The sequence below is a fragment of the Papilio machaon genome, chromosome 11 (assembly GCF_912999745.1).
Source record: "Papilio machaon chromosome 11, ilPapMach1.1, whole genome shotgun sequence".
NCBI classification, from domain to species: Eukaryota; Metazoa; Arthropoda; class Insecta; order Lepidoptera; family Papilionidae; genus Papilio; species Papilio machaon.
In genome coordinates this window covers 1,827,496-1,843,823 of record NC_059996.1, presented here as the reverse complement: position 1 = coordinate 1,843,823, position 16,328 = coordinate 1,827,496, and the positions used below count along the sequence as shown (strand labels likewise).

The 16,328-nt window shown below is 33.5% G+C and overlaps 2 protein-coding genes across 4 annotated transcripts; both read left to right on the top strand.

Annotated features, from left to right (window-relative positions):
* Window positions 1–1,214: 1,214 nt before the first annotated feature.
* On the top strand, window positions 1,215–3,461 carry LOC106708665 (nucleolin). 2 transcript variants are annotated; one of them, XM_045679938.1, is made up of 3 exons: window positions 1,215–1,374; window positions 2,539–2,762; window positions 2,854–3,461. In XM_045679938.1, exons 1-3 carry the CDS (start codon window positions 1,349–1,351, stop codon window positions 2,982–2,984), a joined length of 381 nt encoding a protein of 126 aa, XP_045535894.1. In that variant the 5' UTR covers window positions 1,215–1,348; the 3' UTR covers window positions 2,985–3,461. The 2 variants fall into 2 exon arrangements, with proteins under 2 accessions (XP_045535894.1, XP_014355688.2); XM_014500202.2 differs by having other exon boundaries at window positions 1,216–1,374; window positions 2,851–3,461.
* A 1,662-nt stretch (window positions 3,462–5,123) lies between these two features.
* LOC106707561 (ionotropic receptor 25a) lies at window positions 5,124–16,105 on the top strand. 2 transcript variants are annotated; one of them, XM_045680044.1, is made up of 13 exons: window positions 5,124–5,292; window positions 5,363–5,512; window positions 5,580–5,882; window positions 5,995–6,409; window positions 6,532–6,646; window positions 7,367–7,606; window positions 8,212–8,600; window positions 11,382–11,585; window positions 11,991–12,176; window positions 13,799–13,983; window positions 14,118–14,265; window positions 15,421–15,661; window positions 15,967–16,105. In XM_045680044.1, the coding sequence occupies exons 1-13, from the start codon at window positions 5,211–5,213 to the stop codon at window positions 16,078–16,080; spliced, it is 2,772 nt and encodes a 923-aa protein (XP_045536000.1). In that variant the 5' UTR covers window positions 5,124–5,210; the 3' UTR covers window positions 16,081–16,105. The 2 variants fall into 2 exon arrangements, with proteins under 2 accessions (XP_045536000.1, XP_045535999.1); XM_045680043.1 differs by having other exon boundaries at window positions 5,983–6,409.
* The last annotated feature ends 223 nt before the right edge of the window (window positions 16,106–16,328 follow it).

The following is a 16,328-nucleotide window of genomic DNA, read 5'->3' as shown; positions in this document are numbered from 1 at the left end:
CGATATACGTAAAGAAAAACTAAATGGTTGAATAAAAAAACAAAAGATAACATTGAAGCAGTATGTTAACTTTATCTGTCAATTACCTTTCAACTTTTTTCACACGAATAAAGACAAATTAAATCAGTGTCAACAAAAACAATTTTGAATCTATGAAAGTTCCCTTCATTTCTTTTGGAAAAAAAAATCAAATTATAGAACGTATACTTTTTTATTCGAGGATGACGAAGCATTTCATGAAGCCATTGCATTTTATTTCAAAGGCCCAACGGTGTGATGAACTGTTCTTGTTAACGAATTCAAATTTGACGAAATGTTCGGCTTGTGCCAAGATATTCTTTCAAAGCCAACGACCTAAACGATCTTACCAACTATTTTGTATTTGTTAAATCTTTCCTTGTCACAACGAAATAAAGTTCAATGTGCGTTGTTGGAAACATGCCGGTAGGTTATAGCTATACGGTTGAAAAATCAGGGGCATCTAAAATTTTTTAAAGTCAAAAGTGTACAATCACACGGACATTTTAAATCAGAAATATTTTGTAAAACAAAAAATAAATACTTTTCGAATTAGATTTTATTGATCTTAACGTTTTAAAATGCCTTTCGTCGTTTTTATTACAATACATAAATAGGTCAACGAACTAACAATATTACACGAAACTTACAATTCAGAGGCTGACTTGGAATTATAAGTATTTTACATTATTAGAGATTAAAAATACACTTAAGTTCAAAAGGTAATTGTATTAGATAAATATTATATACTTTTATGTCGAAAATATTTAAATTCAATGTTAGATGTGACAAAATTACATTTAACTACTTTTTGCAGTTTTTTCAATGTGCATTGTGTGTATGTAAGTATAGTAGACAGTGGATACATAAGTATACTACAGGATTTAATTTATCGTAGGTTCGTAGGTATTGGTTTTAAAAATACGTATTATTATTAAAAATCAGCAAGATATTTACTTTTTCTTGGCATTTCCTGCGTTATGGTACATTTAACGATTATGTTTTTGAAACAGGACAGAGCAAGGTAGATTATTGCTTGCGAACGGTGCTCAAGGTGTTCAAGGTTGTCTAAAGCAGAACGAAATTCTATAGTCATCTCTCTCCTACACACAACTGTGCTATATATTTATCTCATAAAGTGATCTTCGTGCACGTATTTCACACCAAACGGGAGACGCTGTGAAACGGAGTGCACGATATTTTCTTCCTCCCTCATTTGGTCGGCGGTGTTTGTGTAGTGAACATTGTTTTGCGTTGTCGTGGCACGTGCTTATAAAATAATAAAAATAATTATTTGCAATACACAGTTTTCCTCATACTGAAAATAAACATGGCAGACGCAGCCGTCGAAAAGAAGTAAGTTATTTTTACCTCTTTGTGTTATTAAAAGTATTTTTTTTGCCAATATATTTTTGGCGGCTACGGAAACGTGATCAAAATGGCTTCCAATATTATAGTGTTTTACTCCATGTTTCATTCGTTTTTCAAATCACAATAAATTTCGAATCGCCTAGTCGCCACGTGTTTATTGTGAACCATCTATACAATAGTGTTTATATTGAATATTTGCAGTTTACGGATGTTTATTGAGTTAGACGCCGACTATGAATACACGCGGGAAAAGTCCTTGGGCTGTATCTGGCGCTAATTTTAAAATTTTGTAACACCATATTTAATGCAGAGTTATTATATCAATAATTCCCATTGAATTTTCATGGCCGTGTGGAAATTTATTGCATTACATTGAGCGGGGAAATGGAAAGCACGCTTGCGAGCGCGGGACCGTATGGTTAAAGATGGCGCTGTATGCGCGGCGTGCCGGCGCGACGCGGCGGCGTCATTGGCGCGCTCGATTCAAATTTTGCCATCGCATGTTTTGCAACTCAACGGAGGTATAGCGGTTACGTTATCGACAATCGCTAAGGACGTGTTTGTGTTGTCATTAGTTATTTTTAACCCTTTTGAGCTCGTACCATACCCGTGAAGCGAGTGTAACATATTCATTCAATAAAACTTTGTGCGTGCCTTGCAACTTTCTCGTATCGTAGACCTTATGCAAGATTCGTTTGTTTTGTGTTGTCGCACTTAATGGTAACTTGTAGAAATCGTAAGAAGTTTTTTTTTTTAAAATAGGATTGCTAAACTGCAAAATGTGTATTTTTTTAATTTATCTTATTAGAATTGAATAAATGTAAATAAATTTCGATTTGAATAAGAAATTATTCAACTTTTAATTAAAGTATTAAAAATAATAAAACGTTTCTCTAATTTTTAACTCACTTGGTTGACGGTTAATGGTGATTTTGTTTGTTCTATAATTTTATTAGCAATTTCATCGACAGCTAAAGTTTTTTGTCAAGTTTAAGTTTTTAATGCATCTTCTAATCGGACTCATTATTATACAAAACTATATCACAAGGTACTTTTTACCTTGCAAATGTGTGAATTCTAAAAAAAATCGGAGTCGATTAATTCGCGAATTTTTTTAAACGATTTTAAATTTTGAATTTATGCTTTCAGGGAAGTTGCGCCCGAAGAGGTAACTTCTACCGAAGCAGCGAAAGAATCGCCTGTGAAGAAATCGCCAGCAAAGAAGGTTGCGGAAGCCGCGGAAAGCAACGGCAAAGGGGAAAATGGTGCAGATAAGGCCGCTGAAGATACTCCCGCAGAAAACGGCGACGCTGAAGAAAGCAACGGGGACGCGGAAGAAAGCAATGATGCCACAGAAAATGGTGATGTCACAGGTATAGAAAAAATAATCAACATTTTCAATGTTCAGATAAATCTAATATTTAATTTTCTCCAAATTTATAATAAATATATTAATTTCAGAAGTTAAGGAAGCTGGTGTAAAGAGGAAATCAACTGCAGCGGATAATGGTGATGCAGTTGAAAAGAGCACACCAGAGAAGAAAGCTAAAGTTTCCGAGGAAAAGGCGCAAGAGGCAGAGGAAGCAAAGGCTTAAAGTCAACGTTAGGAATTTGGTTTACTGCAATGCATCTGTCCTTTAGAGCTCAACTTATAACATGCATATCTTATAACTTGAATTATTTACAGATGTAAAGAAATAGTTTCTTATAGATTTTACTAGTTGATCTGATTTACGTATAATGGAGTTGAGCTCTATTGTGACCGCACTAACATTAGGTTATTTATATATAAGATATTAAAGTATCCGATGATTAGTAATCTCAGAATGTTTGAGAAAGGAGGACTTGTACAATTTTGGAAGTTTTTTAATGTTAACGATTCATTCTGCTCACTATTCATTTAAACAGCTATTTTGCTGTTATTTAATATGGTTAGTGAAGATTGTTGAAGTAAAAAATTTTTGTAATGTTCATTTTCAGGGGTAACAGACTGGTGACTTGTTCAAGTAGAATACACTTTTCTAAGTTTGATAAATCCAGAGAAATGTGTCAAGTTTTTACTTTGTTTACTCCTGAGAACAAATATTTTTTGGATACTTTTTCCCCCGCGTCTAATACATTTCTTGTATTTATCATACCTGCAAAGTACCTGTAAAGTGTATAAATTTAATTATACATGTTAGTCACATTTTAAATGTGCATCGCAGTGAACCGATGAAACTAATTTGATTCAGTGTTTTACTGTTTCCGTATAACATTGTCTTATTTCTACAAACGTAGGAGTTAATTTGAAGTATTATAGAAACGCAACAAGTTGGTAAACGTATTAACACCAGTACAATACTGCCAAAGTTCATCCAAAAGTGAAAACAACTCACAAAGTCCGTTCTGTGAACGATGCGTTTGATACAGCTTATTTTTTTTAGTTGAAATAAGATTTAACAAGTTCTAGATAATTCAGTGTTATTTTAAGTTTAGCAGTAAAATTTCGCACATATTACATAGGCATTATTACTTAACTTAACATTCCTTGACTTGGTTACGGATTGCAATGTGAACGAGTAAAAAGTAACTCCATTGTGCCGGTTGAGAGATTACATCGGCCTGAAGTACTTTTACTTCCTGAATTATTGGAGTTCATTTTAAAATGTTCATTTTGCAACGCTAATTATAAGATTTGAAATTTAATAGTTCAAAGTTGACATATAAGGTGATAGTTTCATACTGATGTTTAATACTGTGTGCTATTTTTTTTATTCTATGGTTCTATATATGTTTCTAATTTTTTTTTTTTTATTTATTTCGCTTCTTCTCTGAGTTAATTTTTCAATAGTTAATAAAAATAAACTTAAGGATTTTCAGACGACTTTTATAAATATTGGATTCCTACTTTGTATTCTGACATATTAACAATTTGTACTACGTAAAGGGATATAAGATTTAAAAAAAAAATTCATATTTGACATTGTATTGTTCACGCTAAAAATTTGATTCAAAGTAATCTAGTACTAGAATTTATAGTAGAGTGTACATTTTGAACACGGCTCTATGGAGTTTGTATTTATAAACATTTTCTGGAAATAAAATAGTCCAATGAATGTTGTTTTCTTTTTTTTTTCTTTATAATTATATAAACATTCGTTACAAATACCAATGATTATTGTCATAATCGATGCTTATCAAAGCATTGATTTTCCATCAATCCTTTATTACACATCTATATAAAAGAAAGTCGTGTTAGTTACACCATTTATAACTCAAGAACGGCTGAATCGATTTGACTGAAAATTGGTGGGCAGGTAGCTTAGAACCAGGAAACGGACATAGGATAATTTTTACCCCGTTTTCTATTTATTATTCCGCGCGGACGGAGTCGCGGGTAAAAGCTAGTTGATAATAATCTAATGACATTCAATATTGTCACTCCAAATGATTCAGTTTTCCTAATACTCAATTAATTTTGAGTAGATCTTGGTGTATTGGTGCTGAAACATAAGTAAGGTTTTAAATTTATGTTTTAAAAAACATAAATATGTCTATATATACTAGTAATGTTAAACCAACACGACTGTTTAAATTATTATGTAAATGGCGCGTACAAATATAATGTTTTAGTGATGAGAATGGAATATGTCAATTTACTATAGGGTGAAACAAGGACGGTCATCGCCTTGGATACTAGACAGTACACAACGCGTGGTTTTTTTAAGTTGACTACATATCGCTTCAGTAAGTTTCCAGTGTCTGAACAGAGACGTTACGATGTAATAATAAAAATTATGCATGAAAAAGAATTGATCAAAGAAGCATAAAACTTGAATATGCGGGCGCTTCTACTGTTATTTGCAATTTTCCCGCTCTTTTACTTCTCGCTTTCACAGACTACACAAAATATTAACATACGTAAGTATCCAAAGAACAACTTATGTGTTCGAAAATAATTACAAAATATAAAATAATGTTAATTTTATAGTGTTAATTAATGAAGAAAATAACGCATTGGCTGAAAAATCTTTTGAAGTGGCGAAGGAGTATGTACGACGCAATCCAATGTTGGGCTTGGCCATAGATCCGGTAATCGTTGTTGGGAATCGTACTGACGCAAAGGCTTTTCTTGAAAATGGTAAGACATACCAAACATGCTGAGTAAACCAAACACTTTTCTACCTATTACATACTTTCTTTTATAGTTTGTAGAAAATATAACGATATGTTATCCGCACAAAAAACTCCCCATGTGGTTCTCGATTTTACAATGACGGGAGTCGGTTCTGAAACCATAAAGTCGTTCACTGCGGCCCTGGCGCTGCCGACTATTTCTGGATCGTTTGGACAAACCGGTGATTTGAGACAGTGGCGTTCTTTGAACGTCAACCAAACAAAATACCTTTTGCAAGTCATGCCCCCTGCCGATATTCTACCGGAAAGTATAAGAGCCGTTGTCACAAAGCAAGATATAACGAATGCTGCAATCATCTTTGATGAGAATTTTGGTAAGTTTAAAAACGGGTTTACTGGACGATGAATGATATACGATGATGATTCACAATTAATAATATCTAGTATACGTTACAATAGTAATTTAAAAATAAGGTATGTTTACAGTTATGGATCACAAATATAAATCCCTTCTTCAAAACATTCCAACTCGTCACGTGATAACACCCGTCAAAAGCTTCAGCAAAGAAGACATTAAAACTCAGCTGCGTAGCCTACGCGAATTGGATGTGGTCAATTTCTTCATCGTCGGCAGTTTGAGAACCATAAAGAACGTTCTAGACGCCGCCGATGAAAATCAATATTTCGGTAGGAAGACGGCGTGGTTCGCGCTCTCGCTAGACAAGGGTGACATAAGCTGCGGCTGTAAAGACGCCACGATCGTTTACATGAGACCGACACCAGATGCCAACAGCAGAGATCGTCTGGGAAAAATAAAGACGACATACAGCATGAACGGCGAGCCGGAGATAACGGCCGCTTTTTACTTCGACCTGTCTCTCCGGACGTTTTTAGCAGTCAAGTAATGACCTTAGCTATTTTAACGCTCGCGTACTCGCATTAATCTGTATTTAGTTCAATGCGCACGCGGAGTGTTTAATTATATCCCTGGCTTATTCCATGACTTCACTTATGAATTTCCAGATCACTGCTGGACTCTGGCAATTGGCCAAACGACATGAAATATATAACTTGTGACGAGTACGACGGTAAGAATACTCCTAACAGGACCTTGGATCTCAAAACTGCATTTCGAGAGGTGTGTTGTTTAGTTTACCATAATATGAATATATGTTAAATAAAAACCTTCAGATGACGATACGGACCAAGGACCTTAAAATGCTATAAGAAAGACGTCCCAAAAATGTAATTATCATTATGTGGGTATTAAATAGCGAGGCAAATAACGGCTCAATTAAATTACATGCAAAAATTAAAACAAAGTTAATTTTATTGTTAACCGATTGTCACAAAGTGTTACCACCGTAAAATATCGTACAATTGTTATTTCAGGGTCGCTTTAATTTATATCATGGTGTCAATAAAATATAATTAGATATTCATTCAAATAGCTTAGCAGGAAGATTAGAAAACCAGTTTGACATTGAAGTGTACTTGATAAGCAAAACAAAAAGGTTGAAGTCTTTAATTTACAGAAGGTTTAAGTTCCTAAAAAAACATTATAATAACACACATAAAAAAAAATCAGTCGAATTGATAACCTCCTTCTTTTTGAAGTCGGCTAACAACTTAGTTTCTTAAGACCTCGATATGGGGAAGGAAATTAAAAGAGTTTTTAATAATAATAGTTTTTATTCTTCTAATGGACTAAAACAACATTAACACAGATACATTAAGCGTTAACTTTTTTGTCACTCAACTTGAATTATATTTTATACATCTAGGCGATAAACAAGCAAATGCTGAAATCTTGACTGTCCAAAGTCTAAAGCTTCAAGTTACCAGCTCAAAATTTCAGGTGAAAGAAACACCAACGTACGCGCCGTTCTATGTACCAGAAGATGACCCAATGAATGGTAGAAGTTTTATGGAATTTAGTACGGACTTGTCTGCTGTCACTATCAAAGATGGCGCTTCGATCGGCAGCAGAAACCTCGGGTCTTGGAAGGCAGGTCTCTCTAATCCCCTCACTTTAAACGACGCTGATAACATGAGCGATTACTCAGCGCAACTCGTGTACAGAATTGTTACCATGGAGGTGGGTAATGAACTCGGCTATTGTTTGAAATAAAAACTTGATAAAATTCAGTACAACGTTTGTTTAACACTTGCGTAAACAAATGTGACATTCTTAATGTTACGTCTTGTTAACCGATACCATTGGTTATCATTATGTTTCCGGTTAATTACAACAAACAGAAAACCCGTTTTGCCCAATTTTAATTATTTATTAAGCTGTTGTATTATTTCAAATTGAGAGATATTTTGAAATGGCAACATTAATAAATATTAAGAAATGGCTTTTCAAGATACCGACAATTTCCACAATTTTAATTTGAGTGTCACATAAAAGACTCATATTTCGTGTCAAGAAGTTGTATTGTCTAATACAGTGATTGTCAAACTTATTTCTTTCACCGCCCCCTTTGAAAATCAATTATATTTCAGAGCCCCCTAATTTTTATTCAGCCCTAAAACTTAAAAACCACAATTTCATTACTTAAATTAATTTCAATGCCCCCCATTTTTTGGGCCCCTTATCGCCTACTCCTAGGTTTCAAACGCCACCAAGGGGGCGTTATCGCCCACTTTGGGAAACACTGGTCTAAAAGAATACTTTTAAAGAACAGTTTAAATTTCTAGCAACAACCATTTATAATAAGAGACGAGGAAGCACCAAAGGGATTTAAAGGTTACTGCATCGATCTTATTGAAGAAATCCGTCAGATTGTGAAGTTCGATTATGAAATCACTCTATCACCGGACGGTAACTACGGCACTATGGACGAGAACGGGAATTGGAACGGAATTATAAAGGAATTAATCGAAAAACGAGCTGATATAGGATTAACGTCATTATCGGTTATGGCGGAAAGGGAGAATGTAGTCGATTTTACCGTGCCTTACTACGATCTGGTTGGGATTACCATCATGATGAAATTACCAAGAACTCCCACTTCGTTGTTCAAATTTTTGACCGTCTTGGAAAATGACGTATGGCTGTCAATTCTTGCCGCGTATTTCTTTACCAGGTATGATAATTATTATTATTTTATCTAAATATTTTATTTTTTTTATAAATTAATATAATGTGTTCGTAATTATTGTAACTCGGAACCTAACTGTATAAGAGTGTAAATATAACTGTTGGAATAACAATAATATTATGATATAATAACCTTTAACTTTTTGACTTATTACGCAATGAGTCAATCATCATAATATCGTCTGTTCTTCATATTCTATGCATTTATAAGTTGATAATATTAACTGGAATCATTTGTATAGAACGTTTGGTATGAAAAAAAAAGAAAATGGTTACATTTATAATTCAGTGTTTGTATAACAAAACAAATACGACATTTTGGCATAATGGAACAGAATATTCTTTGTCGCCTTTTTATTTAGTGACACGCGTAAATCAACAAATTTGTCATTGAATGACTCCCATATAGATAGAGGCCAGGTTTTATATTCTTGTTTGACGTAAATATCATTCAACCGTTTCCACTACCGAAACCACGATACAAAAACATATTGCCATTCATATTGTTCTCTTTGAAAAAAAAAAAAACAGAAATAGCAATATATTTTTGGACCTATGTTTCGTCAGTAAAAAATCCGTTGTATATTCTTACAATTAGCGTATACAGAACAATCTAGAAAATTAAATTTTTCCCTGTTTTAGTCAATACCATGAATCAAAAAGTCAATACACCTGCTTTGTTAACCGATTAAAAATATGAGGAAGTTCTCAATTCGTCTGTATGTTTATTTTATTTTTATTTTTATTCCTTCGTAACTTCGCTCCTAATTTTTACGGATATAAAAACATTGAACAATACAAATATTTATAAAATTTGATAATATACATAAGGCGTATTAAACGGAACAGTCATTTGCCAAGTGTTCAACGGATTCGTTAAAAAATTCTGTCTCATAAGCCATGATATAACGCCATCTTTCGTGTTTTGTGACCTATAAATAGCAAAATGTAACTAATGTAGCTCTGATTTTATACTAAGTTCGTTCGAAAAAGAACCCTATCAAAATGCAACAAGGTTTTAGTCCCTTCGTACTTAAAACTTTTTACTACGTTTCATTGATATTTAGGTTTTTAGAACTGGCAATGTTGAGTTCCCTGGATTAAATAGAATATAAATGTGTCTTTGGATTAATAATTCCAACGCGATAGACAGCTGTTTTATATAATACTGCTATTACACGAAAAAAATATTTTAGGTGTAAATCTTTGATAAGAACTTCACTAATTTTTAGCATCATTAAAACTTTATATTACTTTATTTTAAAATTATCTTTATTTTACATAAATTAAACTGTTAAAAATAAATAAATCTAAAGATATACGTGTGAGCTTATATCAAAAATAACAAAATTTGCTTCGCTTCTGTCCGATGACCTCATTGGTTGAACGATTCGCGGTAATGTTTCGTCTTTACGTGGCAGAGTATTGCAGATTGCAACGTTGCGCTTTATCGCGGTCAAGGTCGTCCTCATAGCACCGTGTAACTTGAATTGTAACTATAGTTTACGTCACTACTTGTGTAATAAACATTAATGTACTTATAAAGACTGTTGCCAAGTAAATTTAAATAAAAGCGTTTTAAACTAAATGGCTTCTTAAAGTCTTACAAATTTGAGTCTTAACGGTAAAACGTAAGGTTGAAATTGGTTTAATCATTCGGTTACTAAATGAAAAATAGCCATAGATTTTTAAACATTGCCATGTATTTCCCATAAAATGTACCTAAATTTATAAATATCTACCGAATTTTATGTGAGATATTTTCTGGTCTGTTGGTACACGACGCCATCTGTTAGGAAAGTATGAAAAATGTTGTGGTTGCCATTTTATACCACTTGGAATGATGCATTAATGCAATAATCAATCTTATGTTCATAGCTGTAAGTGTGATTTTGATGTGTATGTACTTAATTATAGGCGTTATGCGATTCCGCATAATTATATTTGCGTTATGTATTATTTAAAACTGTTTAACCTATAATCTACACGTATTACAATACAACTATTTTTTTCAAACAATGTCAAACGCATTTCTTTATACTGCTCGTTTAGAATATTCATCAAGAAAACTACAAATCACAAATAATCATTAAGGCATGGGCATGGAAAATTTTAGGATAATTTTAGCGTCTGTTAATGTGTCTTGGCCATGTAAATTTTCCCGCCATCCCGAAGAGCATCCCAATTTTTATCAAGGTAAAAGCCCGCCAAAATAAAACAACAGTCTATGATGCGAGATAAAAGCCTGCCTTTTGATACGTTCCCTGGAACTTTTTACTATTGTTGTCTGCCAGATGAATACAGAAATGTTGAATCGTAGAGTTTAGAATTAGATAATTACTTTCGTGATTCTAAGATACTTACAGTTTATAACTTTTTTTTTTTTTTTATAGTTTTATTGTATTTTATAGTTATTTAAGTTTTAACGAATGTGATATTAATTTAAGATTTATGTAATTGGTTTTTAAATTATTAATAAAGTTAATAAAGATTAATTCGCACCCCAAGTCCCTGACCTAAACTATGTTAGGGGAACGAGAGGGCGGCATAGCGCCGCCCATAAAAAAAAAAAAAAAAAAAAAAAAACTTTTTTTATAACACACCTAGTGACCGCTGCCCATAGACATCTTTAATCATTTAAAAGCTTGCAAATGCGTAACTTGCTTTTTACAAAGAACAAGAAGTACAGAAAATAAATATTTCCTAAAAAATAGATCCTACATAGAATGAAAGAGGAAAAAGTCCAGAATTTGTTTTTTTTTATCAGTTTCTTGATGTGGGCGTTTGACAAATGGAGTCCGTACAGCTACCAGAACAACAGAGAGAAGTATAAGGACGACGACGAGAAGCGGGAGTTCACGCTAAAGGAGTGTCTCTGGTTCTGCATGACGTCACTGACGCCGCAGGGCGGGGGTGAAGCGCCCAAGAACCTGTCCGGACGACTGCTCGCTGCCACCTGGTGGTTGTTCGGGTATAACACCGTTAACTTTTTTTTATACCAGAAAGTCTAAAAAAAAAGTAGTCGCTTGTATAACTATATAGAATATAGTTATATCTCTTTTAATTACTTATGACATTAAAACTACGCGTTTTGTAAATTATTGGGAAACTTAAGATTGATTCAAGACATTTTTGACATATTAAATGTTGCCAAGCTTTTCTACATCGCGTATTATTTTAACACTGACTGCATCTGTTTGCTTTTTTTACAGAATCCGACTTTAAACTTTTGCAGAAAAGAAACGAATCTTTTTCACTATACCGCGGTGCTACCATATTAGAAATTAACATAACATTTCCACTGGCGATCGTAAAATAGCAGTTACGAGCGACTCTTCGTTTAGTGGAAAAGTAGTCTAAGTTGATACAATTTCAGGTTCATCATAATAGCATCGTACACCGCGAACTTGGCCGCTTTCCTGACAGTGTCGCGACTCGACACGCCCATCGAGTCTCTCGACGACCTCTCTAAACAATACAAAATACAATACGCACCGGTAAATGGTTCCTCCGCGATGACGTACTTCGAAAGAATGGCGAACATAGAAGTTAGGTTTTATGAGTGAGTATAACTGCTTCTCTGAAATCGAATGATTGTTCAAATCTTCGCTTAGTGTATTTATCAAGTTTAATTTACCCTAAGGATAACAAGAAACAATAACAAAACATAAGGTAATTTTACTTATAGTATCTTACTAAGTTTATAAATGCGAAAGTTTAGATGGATGTTTGTTAGAAGGTATTTTCAGAACCTATATTATAGATTTTGTTGAAATTTAACATAGAACATGTCAGGAAGAACATAGTCAGGAACAGAACAGAAGAACACATAGACTACTAAGTTATTTTTTTTTTTAATTCTTTAATATAATAACATCGATAAATTAGTTTTCCCCGTACAACACCACGCTGCTTCGAAGTGCTAATTGCAATAGAAAGTGTTCGCTGTTTTAGATTGTACGACTTCTTCCGGATCGATGACGTAAAAAGGAAAACGTAGGAAGTTATGTTACCTGTGCGGTGAATAAAATATATTTTGTAATATCTATCCATAGACACGGTTTCTCCTTTTTACTATATACCTTTCCAATTTAAATACAAACCCGAATTCTTTGTTAAAACCTCGTAAATTCCTCAATATTTCTAACAACTAACATCATTTCACTTAATACCACAATTTGTAAAAAATGACAAAAAGAGTGTATAATATTTGCTTAATTTAAGTAAGTATTATATGGAAATAAAAAATAGCTTTACACCATTATAACAAACACGCATACATAAAGATAATCTGTATTTATGTTTTTTTTTATATAATAATATTTTATTATGCTAATGCACATTCTGATCCATTCAAAAACATCAATATGTGATCTTATTATCTTGGAATTCGGTTATAGATTTTCTTCGACGTGAATTTTTTTTATATATCATAAGGTGGGTGGCAAACGAGCAAGCGGTCACCTGAGTCCGCCTAAACAGCGAAGCGGTCGCTGTTTAGGCGGCTCTGTCATAGCCACTCCACCTTCCCATCCTTTCCTTAGAAGAAAAGGGTGCGTGGACTAAAATTAGGCCTCCGGCACCAAACTCATCAGACGAAATTCGTGCACCCAACAAAAATTGTTGTTGCGGGATCTACCACTGTTTTTTTATTTTATTTTATTTATTTCTTATATTATTTAAAACGATTTTATTTCGAAGATACATAATTTTCTTTTAACATTCTGTTTTCCAATTTTTTTTTCATGTTTAATATAACGAGCGGTGACCAAAAAATAAGGTTGAAATTGAATGAATATAAATAAGTTATAAGTAATAGTACATTCGAAATATCTTGGCTCTATCGGTCAAAAACCTTTGCTATTGTGATAAAGCAGAGCTTGCGCAAATAGACCCATTTGACTTTAGGAACTCGTGCTTTACCTTATCTTTTTTTATCATTTATATATCAGCCAGATATTGAAAGTATACAAAATACAGACATAAGATTATTCTAAAAATAATTAATGCATTTTTATGCACATATTCTAAATAATTATCGGAATCAAAATGAGTTTTGAAATCAGACTTTTCACATCCAATTTATTTAAAAACAAAAAACTTCTGGACCTTCATAGCCATAGCGTAAGGGGTTAAACACTAATGTGTGAAAGCCAAAACAAAAAAAGTATATTTTTCCTCTAGAATCTGGAAAGACATGAGCCTGAACGATAGTCTGAGCGATGTTGAGCGCGCCAAACTGGCAGTGTGGGACTACCCGGTGAGTGACAAATACAGCAAGATGTGGCAGGCGATGAAGGAGGCCGGTCTACCCAACACTATAGAGGAGGCCATTGAGAGAGTGCGCCAGTCGAAGAGCTCCAGCGAAGGTAACTTACTCCCGAATCCAGATATGTCTCCCTTAGTGTAAGACATTTAAGATTCTGATTACAGCATTTAGACTATGTTATTCCTTATGCTTGCATCAATTGTGTTAATTGTTTAAGTGCTATTTTCTATCAAGGTTTCGCATGGCTCGGTGATGCTACGGACGTGAGGTACCACGTACTTACCAACTGCGACCTGCAGATGGTCGGCGATGAATTCTCAAGAAAACCTTACGCAATCGCAGTACAACAAGGCTCGCCTTTGAAGGATCAGTTTAATAATGCGTAAGTACTAAGTTACATGGTCATAGTTATTTATGTGGTCAATATCTGGGGTGTTTACCCTATTCCGCCATCTTTGCGGTTGACGGAGTACAGGAATGAACCATTTTAGTTCGATAAATTATTACCGTGAGAAATACCTGTACAAAGTTGTTGCTATATCTCTATTTTTAAAGACACCGAGATAAATAGATATAAAACAATTTTCCGTGTCCGCAATGTTACGTATTAGAATTTTAAACGATTTAACACATTCGAGATTCTTAGAGAAGTGTTCGGTGAGGAAAATACTCCGAAAATTTCGCTACAATTAGGTATAGTCTTAGTGTATTTCAGTGCCTGCTTAAAAATGAGACAGTGTTTATGCAAAAGACCGCGCCGTGACGCGACCGGAATGACATTCTACATTTAAATATATTACCGTTTGTTTATTCGTTTTTTTTATACTTAAAATTGAAGGAATACGGTCATTGTCTGTTGATTTAATCTAATTGCAAGTTTTGTGAGTGACTTAAATGTTTTGTCTAGAAATTCAACTTGGTGGTAATAAATAATAATGAAATCATAAATATGGTCAATAGATCATGTTTATGATTTCAAATTTACTTGTTTATTGAATAAAAAAAAAATTACCGTTATTATTAGTTAAAACTTTGTGCTATTAACAGTCCGAACTGTAAATGGTTTGAAATTGCAGACAAAATATCCTTTTATAATGTTAATTTATACAGAAGTCAGTGTAATCTTTGTAAATTTGTAAGCATATTGTTTGGATGACCTCTGAGTGTGGTCGGCGCGGTCGATGTCCGGACGTCGCGCCTCTTATGACGTACGGCCAGCCTCTAGAATTATCATCATATTTTTCATACGTTTATTTTTCACCATATATTAATGGAGTGGCAAAAAAAAATTACATGAAATAATAACTTTATTTTTACTTTATATAAAGACATTTTATATGTAATTTATGTTTTGAAGAACATCGATAAAATATTAATTTAATTTATTCTTATTTAAATTACTAAATTTCCTACATACGAAGGATTTGCCTGATTTTTTCTTGCAGGCGCTATATAAACAGCAGCAATGACAATTTTGCTATTTAAATATGAGCGTACTTACATAATATTAAAACTTACTAGAACCATATTGTTACAGTATCCTGCAGTTACTAAACAAGCGTAAGCTGGAGAAGTTAAAGGAGAATTGGTGGAACAACAACCCGATGGCGCGCGCGTGCGACAAACAGGACGACCAGTCTGATGGTATCTCCATACAGAACATAGGCGGAGTGTTCATTGTGATATTCCTTGGTATTGCGCTCGCCTGCGCCACGCTCGCTGCCGAGTACTGGTGGTACAAGTGGCGACGTCGGCCAACCTTCTCTGACGTCACAAGGGTAACTATGTCTTTATTTATACTCTGTTACATTAGTATCTCAACTTTGTCCAAATTTAAGCTTCTATAGTAAACTTTTTAATAACCCTTTTCATATCTATATATATAAAAGAAAGTCGTGTTAGGTACGCTATTTATAACTCAAAAACGGCTGAATCGATTTGACTGAAAATTGGTGGGCAGGTAGCTTAGAACCAGGAAACGGACATAGGATAATTTTTACCCCGTTTTCTATTTTTTATTCCGCGCGGACAGAGTCGGGTAAAAGCTAAAATAAAGAAATTTGAATATAAATATTATTTTCAGGTTGAACCGGCTAAGATAATAAGGAACAACGCGGATGCTACAGCTCCTAAACCAGAGGGATTCTCTTTTCGATCTAGAAATTTAGGTTTAGCTAATTTTAAGAGAAAATTTTAACTGCACTTTACTCAGAACTTATTAAATTTATTCGTCTATTTGATCTCAATATAGCTAGTGTTAATTTTTTTTAAATTCATATATCAATTAAAAAAAAATATTTTAGACTTGAATTAAATTGGAGAGTTCCACTGTTCTCTCTTTAAAAATAAACGCAATATGTTTTTTGGTCATGTTTTTGAATTAAAAAAAAATGTTTAAAGACAAAAAATTATAAAATTCTTAGATGAAAGTGTTATTACATTAGT